Source organism: Vollenhovia emeryi, unplaced genomic scaffold, assembly GCF_000949405.1.
Source record: "Vollenhovia emeryi isolate VEMERY1.0 unplaced genomic scaffold, V.emery_V1.0 DF939398.1, whole genome shotgun sequence".
In the NCBI taxonomy this organism is placed as follows: Eukaryota; Metazoa; Arthropoda; class Insecta; order Hymenoptera; family Formicidae; genus Vollenhovia; species Vollenhovia emeryi.
Window position 1 is genome coordinate 42511 of NW_011966968.1, and position 9698 is coordinate 52208.

At 35.8% G+C, this 9698-nt stretch overlaps 1 protein-coding gene across 1 annotated transcript in view; it reads left to right on the forward strand.

Moving 5' to 3' along the window:
* The first annotated feature begins 266 nt into the window (after positions 1–266).
* LOC105557963 (monocarboxylate transporter 8-like) overlaps positions 267–9698 on the forward strand; it is a 13796-nt gene continuing 4364 nt past the window's right edge. The window contains exons 1-5 of the mRNA XM_012005402.1: positions 267–436; positions 1911–2086; positions 7008–7193; positions 7820–7967; positions 8332–8675. Coding sequence (XP_011860792.1) covers positions 267–436; positions 1911–2086; positions 7008–7193; positions 7820–7967; positions 8332–8675 — 1024 coding nt within the window. The remainder of the gene's footprint in view (positions 437–1910; positions 2087–7007; positions 7194–7819; positions 7968–8331; positions 8676–9698) is intronic.

A 9698-nucleotide genomic window follows, 5' to 3' on the forward strand; every position in this document is an offset into this window, starting at 1 on the left:
GCCACGAAAAATCATCAAATATTCGATCTTAATCTCATACCGTATCAATCTAACGTTTATTTCCGTTTTCAGTGCGTTATAAGACAAGTGAAAATGCAAATTTGCAATTGATATTTAAATTGCAATTAAACGAGCACGCCGAGAGTAATCAATAAACTCGTCTTATGACAAACATCTGGTAAGAATGAACGTTACATCGGTGCCGAAGAAAATAATCGCGTATTATTGTCAATGCCAAAAAGACTAGTCGTTCTCGAAATCACGGGATGAAGAACCGTGAGCGCAACGGAAGGATTGTTCAAAGTCCCGCTTACGAGGACAGTGGGGTTGCGATTTCCGGCGAACTCGGCGAGCCTTCTTTTTCCGGGGAATGCGAGGGGATAGCGTCACTTCAAGCGCCTAAGGGAATTGAAGAAGATGCGAATCCTGATCCTAGGTTTGAACATACAAACTGTTGCAAACTGGAATTTTCCCGCGGAGTAAATTGAAAATAAAATATATCGCGGATTTAACTGACTCTGCCGCTTGTATCGATCTCTGATTTCTTCCTATTAAAACATAAGTCGCTTCAAATTGATCGAAGAAATTTGTTTCCTTAGTTTAACAGTAGAGAGTTTCTTATTATGAGACACCCAGTGTGACACCAATTTTGAATCAACGTCGAATCGACGTCAATGGGATCGAAACCGCTAGTCCCAACCGTTAGTTCTCGAAAATAATTAAGTTTTGAAACGTTATTTTTTGTATTAAGTTACTACGTTCTGAATACTTTTAACATCTTATTAGAGAGAACTGCCAAGTTAACTTATTTAATACAAAAAGTAAAGTTTCAAAAATTTTAATTATTTTTAAAACTGACGGTCGGGACGCGGTTTCGACTCTATTGACGTCAATTTGACGTTGATTCGACGTTAGTGTTCTCACTGGGTAGTCCTATAAGAGATCCAATAAAAGATAGCGGGGCTTCTGCTAAATTAATAGACATCATCTGTTGGTTCCGCCATATATTTATTGCCCTCGGAATGAAATCTGTGTAGTGACAAATTTATTGATCACGCGTGTTGCGAAAAAGATACGTGAAATCGGATGCTGAAAACCTGCTATCTTATATTAGGAGTCTATCTCATAATAAACACTTTCCCCGAGTAATACAGAATATTTTTAAATTAATATCAGATAATACTTTAAAATTAATATCTATTGTATATTTTTTTACACTTCTGCCTTTCTTTTAACCAATTATGAAATTATTCGCGGTTTCCATGAAATCTAATCGTATTTCCAACGTGAATGTTGTTTAACTGCACAGTTGAAAAATTTGTATTCAATTTAACAGATATCATTTGTCTCAAACGGTCCACATAAATTTTTGTGTTAATTTAACATAATATGGATATGTTAAATAATCACACTAACACTCTGTTAATATTTTACCGTAAAATCAATGCAAATCTCAGAATAATTTGAAATAAATTTTGTGTAAAATTAACATATTTTTCATGATAAAATAAATTTTTTAAATGTAATTTTTACATTTTACGAATGTAATAAGTCAAATGACGGTTCGAAATCACTCTCACTTATGTTATATAGAATAAAATCGACATTTTATTCTGTAAATTTTAACAGATATATTTTGTTACTCATAAAATAGAACATATGTATTGTGTCAGATTAAAAGATATGTACACATTGTGTTGTTTTAACATTTCTTTTTAAATATTTTAATAATTTTACATTTGAGGTCAATTAACAAAAGAGCAATATGTGAAATTAACACATGAATGTGTTAAACGTTTAACACGAAAATTTCAACCGGCATTTTTTTAACAAGAAAATCCAAATTTTCCAACTGTGTGTGTAATGCGACGTCGGTCAGATGTGATGTTTGAATCTCGTATATATGCCAGGTATGTCGCGCGTTGTACCATAAGACAACATTATTATCCTGAAAATGGTTGGGGCTGGGTCATCGTCATAACGGGTGTCATGGTGCAAATTCTCGCCACGGGAATACATGGGGCCGCCGGGGCTTGGTTACTGCTCGATGGGGCAAAGCGATATCGTCAGACTCTTCTTAACGTAGGTATGTGACGCAACAAATGCGCAATTATTAACAATATTTCTTGTTCACTTGATTAGAGAAGGTGATCGTTTTACACTAAATTGTATGGCACACGAATTAAAGAATATATTTGAAACTTGCTTCTCGTGCGAATCCAAGATAGACAATATTTTCATGTTTGTGAGTTACTTTTTTAACAGATAAAATATATACTTCCGCAATTTTTAAGTATTATTTTTCTTTATAATTAAATCATAAAGACGTAATAAAATAATATTTTTTAATATGTAAAAAAATTATAAAAATAAAAGATTTTGATTTTTATAAGATAAATATATATTTTTCTAGCAGATTCTTAACATTGTAACAGTACTTGAGTTTGATAATATATACAAAACAAAAAATATTTTACGAAGTGATAAAATCAAGTTTTTCATTTATATCTTAAAGAGACGTAAACGTGTTATAAAGATAATAAATAAAATTCATATATTAAAAGTTCATTCAGTAAAATAATATTACCTATTTCCGATACAAAACGTCGAAAATATAGTTTCAGCGTTTTATCAGGAAAGAAACGAAACATAAGGTCGTATTCTCAAGTGGTTTCCAATACTTCTAAGCACAACGCCAGCAGCATTTTCAAGTTGCCTCTTTAAGAGCTCGCCTCGTATTATTACTCGCGAAGGATTGCGTCACGAGCGGATTATTATCGTCCTCGTAAACGCGAACCTGCCAGCTGCGATTTATTTTTAATGTTTTTTGCGTGTTGCCATACCTTTGAACCTTAACGAGTTTCATTCATTCTGCGATATGAAATTATGTTCTGAAAAAGTTCTGTAATTTTGACGATAAAAAGGAACAAGGACCCAAGCAAGCAAGTAAAAAATGGATTATGTTCTTTTAGCAAGAATCTCAAGCACTTAAAAAAAACAAAAGATATTCTAATTGATTTATTTTATCTTGCAGAATGTAATGAAGGATACTTTACTATCTGTTTTTATATGTTTAAAATGTACAGAATTTTGTCTACATTCTAGATATAAATCTGTTATCTTATTAATGCGAATTGCGTTATAAGGATTGATGCTACATATCATAAATTTTTGTTATCTCAATTTCTAATTGGACAATTATGAAAAAAAACACTAGTCAATTTAAATTATTCTAAATTAAACGTTCTAATCAATTTTATACTTAAAAATATTTATGTAAGAAGCTAAACTCGGTTCTGTTAAAATACAATTTAGAACCAATGATATTATCTTACATATATTACTTAAGTTATTAAACTATATCGCAAAATAGTTACAAAATTTTACAAAATAATATTTTTTCTTCTAAATACAGGAATACTGTTGTAATTTTTTTTTTTGTTAATTTTTAATTGTTTTAACAAGATGCCAACTGATTTTTTATATATAAATCTATTAACTATGTGAAACTGTTTAACCGATTTAGTATAACACTTTGGTATTATAAATATATGTTTTTTTTTGTTAAATTGCATTACTCCACTCAATCGAAAATAATTCTTCTTAATTGTATGACTATGCGAAAAATCAAAAGACAAATACCGGCGACATATACACTTGCATTATTTTGAACCATCCTTTTCGTTCCTTCGAAAGCCCGACAGGACAATTCTTATGAATCTTACAAGCTTCCTTGCCCTTCGCGAAGACAGAGTCGCCAACTAAAACCCCGACCAGTCCGCAAGTCGTTGACCCTGATGATAGTCGCTCTCGTTCTCGCCAATTCACTCTCGCTATCGTTTCACCCACTCCCGTGGACAGGGACAATCTCGGGGGTGAAAAGAACACCCGACGGTCTCGCGATTCACAATAAAGTATTCTGAACCTGATCGCGAAGAGTAGCGGAAGAAGAAACGAAAGAAATGGCGAAGCACGGGGCATTAAGCGGGACAAACATTCCTCTTGAACTTTACGAACTAGAAATTGTCTTGTTCCAGGAATATTTACCACAGCCATACAACTTGTGCCATAACTTTGTTACCAGCAAATGTAAAGTGTATTAAAAGCGAATCTTAAACTGAAAGCTGAATCCTTTCGACATAAAAATATCAATATAAAATACTAAGATTGAAACAAATGTCTACGAAAATATTTTTAAGGTTCTCAATGGAAGCAAAGCATCACCATCCAACAATGTACCAACATAGTGCTATTGCCACGCATTTTTATGTTGAGATTTCACAAGATACCAGAGATTTGCGTGCTTTATCACGTTATCAGACATTTCAATTTGATGGATTTCTGGAGTAACTCTCTGCATACAAATCTCTCTCTTAAACTTTTACATCTCTTTCTCCCTCGTCAACGTCCTAAATGATAATAACGGAAACAGCCTGTGCATATTCCGCGGCGAATCCGAATATATTTGCTCCCTTACTTAGGAGGGAATCCCCAAGGCAGGAATCCCGTCGGCATTCAGAAAAAGAAAGATCCTGCGAAAGGCACGTCTTAAACGATACTCCCACGCGTATAAGTCACCGCTGTTGGTGAGCGATATTTAACGCGCATCCGTCGCCCCGTCGTAGCTACAGCGAGATTAATAACTGCTTCTCCTCGCGCGCGGCGCGGCCCGTTTGTCTCCGTAACTGTCGGGCCGTTACTTGCTCCCGTAATAAAACGTAACTGCCACGATTGATGAGTTCGCGTATCGATGAAATCGGTGACAATTAATTAAACGACTCGGTTCTTCGCGAGGGCGACCTAATCGCGTCCGCTTAATAGCCCGGTGTCTCTATTAAAACGGTCTTACCCGCGATCAAGCGCTCGTTTAATACCTACCGGCGGCTGTAGGTATTATTTAGCATGTTTAGCGAGAACGATTGCGCGACCTAGCGATAGCAAATGAATGAAAGAGATCGCGATAGTTTTTCTTCTAAACCGAAAAATACTGCTGTAAATTTATTTTTTTGTTTTTTTTACAAGACGCCCAACTTAGCCGAAAGTGTTTAACCGAGTTTAACTTAGTATATTTTGGTATTAAATATATGTTTGAGATGCTATTTGGCTGAGACTATCAAATTATCACGACTCTTTCTTAATTTGTTTAGGCCCAGGAAAAAATTTGCCTAGTATCTGGCAGGTTGTGCCTTTTTTTTAATCAACTCATGAAGAAGGGAACACTCAGAGAGTGCTATGACGGGGTTTGCGTTGGTAAATTCTTGGGTGAATTTTTATATACTATTGTCCAAGTTAGCGAAACGCGCGCCGATTATTTGTCGGTTTACAATTCCCTAAAACATCTTTGTGTGACATATATCTTCGGCGAAGATTGTGATATTTGCGACTGAAATATTTACTAGCAAAGATTTTAAATAAATATAATTGCGATTAAAAATATCTTTTGTTTAAAAGAAAAACTTTTATACAACTTATGACAGTTTCATAAACTATTGTTGTTTCCGTGGACTTCCGATACTGCTTCAGAACTGAAGTAGGTGCAAGAGGCGTTCGCGGCTTTATCCCATAGTCAGGCTAGTGATTTATCGATGGGACTTTGTGGTTGCGATCGACGCACTAAACGTCGTGGGGCAAAAATAAGGGGAAAAGAAGAAGAGAGTGAAGTATAAAAGTACAAAGCGTCTCTCTCCTATTCGTTAGCGCGTGATGCGTTTCTCGAGAAGTCCATGGATGCTGTAACTACCATAAATCATTTAAGAGGCGATGGATGACAGCGCATAAACCTTATTGGCCCCCGACTGGCCAAGTATCTGGGATATGGCAATAGCTTACTCAGGAAATACAACGATATATCGCGAGTCGCATAAAGAAATATATGAAGTCGCTGGCTATTTAATCCATTTGCCCAGGCTGGAAACATACTAAACGAAAATTGTGACCCATTCGCTCATGGTAATGAAAGAAATAGATGAGGAAGAGGAAATGGCATTAAAAGAAGAAAATATACAAATACGTATATCGAGAGAAAAGATTGAATCTGAATATTTGGCGCTTAAAGAGGATACCAGTTAAATATTACATGTACCCCGAGATATCTGTTTTCACATTATTCCCAAGCACTTACGATGAAACGACATCCCAAAACAGCGAGCCAATCGATGCGGAGAACAAACAGTCCCCATCGTCATATCGCCAATCGTGGCTTATCCCCTGATCGTAAAGTATCGGTTACGGAAAAGATTCGTCGGATTCTATTACCGGGCGATACACGGCAAAGCGAATCCGATTTACTGCCGACTTGTCGCCCGGAAATCCGCAAAGTGCATCGTCGCAAATCGCGAATCAATCCTTTCTCGCCAACGTTCGTCAAAGAAATACGCGCAACCGGATGGCTCGCATCGATTTTAAATAAACGAGGGAACAAAATAAAAATTGAGCCACAGTCGCGCTGTAAGCGACACACGCGAAAGCGGAAAAGAACAATATGCCAGACGAAATTAGAAACGGGCGCCAGCCGAAGCATCTTGTTATCTACAATATGCGTAACGAAGATCGAAACCTTTTTGGAACAGCCATGCGTGATTTGACTTTTTTATTACGGAGTAGATTGCGAGCGATACACGCGAGTTATATCTCTTTCGGGACCGTCGATCAACGACACGCCGCTGGCGTTCCCGTAAAAAGTTAATAACATCTCCGTGAGGAGACTTCCTACATCGTACAATCATTTTTTCATGAAATTAATTCACATTGTGCAATATATGAATAAATACATAGAGGGTATCCGTATAACGATAAGAATCCGGGGAGGGTATATTATTCCGTGACGGTAAGAATCTGGGATGTTGCATTATTAGGCAGCACTGAACACGGGCACGGAGTATAATTAGTTGTCATCCCACCTTCCTGTAATCATACTCTTTCAGCTGTTTAATCTCGAAGCGTTGCCTACATGTCGTGCGATTAAACAAAATTTGCAAAATGTCCAACGATATTTTCCCGTTTTATAGGATGGCTGGGGGCAATGTCGACGGGTGTCGCTCTGCTCGTGTCGCCGGTTACGATAGCGTTTTGCCGCAGAAAAAGTACGAGAGTAACGGCAGTTTTGGGCGGCCTCGTTACCGCCCTCGGTTGCCTCTTCACTTCTTTTGCCTCGCAATTCCATCAATTGTTCTTCAGCTACGGCACCGTAGTCGGTAAGTAAAGATCGTAAGGTTGACGGAATTCTGAAGAACTATTTGCAATAACGCAATTATAAAACACTGTAAATCCGTAACACTGTAAGTTACTCTTTTGTGTAAACGACGCAAAGTCGCTGAGAGATTAATTGTTTTAATAAATGACACAATTGGCAAATCTTTTTATCTAAATCACTTGATAGCGAATTATTCATTTTTGAATTTAGTTGTAAAATGATAATTGATACATGTGCAATACACTATAAGTAATGATAATGAGATAATGACAAACTATGAGATCTAACATTAATTTTGATGTTTGCAGAGAAAAATTTATGTCGCAATTTATACAGCGCCACAATGTTAAATGTTATTATTTTAGACGCTACATATCATCTTTCTTTATCTTTGTCTATATCATATTACGAGTATATTGTCTATATTGTTTATATACTTGTTAGGAATATTAGTTCCATCCATTTCCACTCTAACTTTCCCTCTCGCGGGGAACTTTGCTAGAGCCAACTACAGGCATCAATTTCGCAGAAGAGTCGATGAAAAAAAACGATATTGTTATCCGATCCTACGAGCAAACTAAGTATAGCTATAACGATTTGAACCATCAGTATATTCTCCCCCCATAGGGATTGGAGTTGGAATGACGCGAGACTGCAGTACGCTGATGGTGGCACAGTATTTCAAGAGGAAGAGAGAATTGGTCGAAATTTTTATTGTCTCAGGGAGCGGCCTTGGTATAGCAATCATGTCTGCTTTTATAAAAGGAGCAATCACGTACGTACATGTTGCATTACAATCTATATTATCAAGAATTTATTTCAATGGACTCATTGAAACTTTAACAAAACGAAATTCATCACGTTAATTTTTATCACCGTGTATATTAATGAAATATTGTTTCCAAAAGCATTCTTGGTTACAGAAAAGCCCAAATTGTTAGATAAAACAATAATTGACTCATTTCTGATTAGAAACTCTCAAAATAATCTTCCAAGCTGAAAACAATATTCATATTATTATTGTTTCACGAATACACGAGTCCACTTATCTAGAAATATTGCACTTAATCGTTGCATGTACTAATTATAATGTCACCATGAAATCAGTCAAAGTTCACATAAGAACTTTTTTATTATAGTAAAATCGGGTGGCGACTTGGTCTTCAAGCTGTCACGGGGGTGGTCTTTCTCACCTTTATTCTTGGCACTTTTTACCGTAGCGCTTCGCTATATCATCCCCAACGAAGAGCGATCTTACACTTGAAGAATCAAAAGCGCAAGATAAAGGACAAGAACAAAGCTGATAAACCACCGTTTTTCGATTTTAGCACTTTGAAAAGCAAAACAGTGCGGATTCTTTTGGTATCTACCGGCATTTCGGCGTTTGGCATCAATACACCAATATTTTATCTGGTAATGACGAATGAATTTAGAAGCGCGCGTGCTCTATCTACTACTTCTATTTTTTATTCAATAACAAATTGAAACAGGCTTCCACATATGATTAGCGTAAAGAATATTTTTAATTAACACTTCTAATTAACACAAATATATACGGAATTCTATCAAACCAGATCTCCAAAATATAATTTGATAATTATGCATAAAAGGAGCCTCCCCTCCGATTTCATTAATTTTTTTATATGTTATGGGGGGGAGGATCTTCCCAAGTAATTTCATGTATACATGTATACAATATATATAAGGGTCGGACTCAATTAGTTTCGAAGATATAAGCTAAAAAAGGATAAAAATAATAAATACAAAAATAAGCATTTGATAATAATTTCTTCAACATTAATTAGGAATTGGAAAGATTTCAGTCATTGCATCGAAAAATGCAGTAATCCGTGTATCAAAGTTATATTTACGACGAAACAGAAATTCAAATGTAGTGAATTCACTACAGGGTTTCTTGCTCGAAGGAATAATTTCTTATTGTAGAAGCATTTAATTTAGAACCGTTACGACGTGTAGACGTAGTTGGTGGTGAAAATGACGATAAAGACAAATTCTCAGCATTTATAGACCTTCAGAGCCAGTTAAGAAGGATAGTAACGAAGACCAACTTATTCCAGAAGAATCTATAAATGCTGAGAATTTGTCTTTATCGTCATTTTTACCACCAACTACTTTTACACGTCGTAACAGTTCTAAAATAAATGATGCTTCTACAATAAGAAATTATTATTCCTTCGAGCAAGAAACCCGTAGTGAATTCACTACTTGTTGAATTTCTGTTTCGTCGCAAATATAACTTTGATACACGGATTACTGCATTTTTCGATGCAATGACTGAAATCTTTCCAATTACAGCACCCCATACAGCACATGATATCTCCCGAATATTCTGTACTCGTACTGCAAATATACGTACCGAATATAACGTACTTCGAATATTACTAGAATATCTCTAGTAGTATGTTATACCTCATAAATTCTTAGGAAGTACTTGTAGATACATTTTATTGGTTCCCCTTAGGGTTACAAGGGCGTTTTTGAAGGA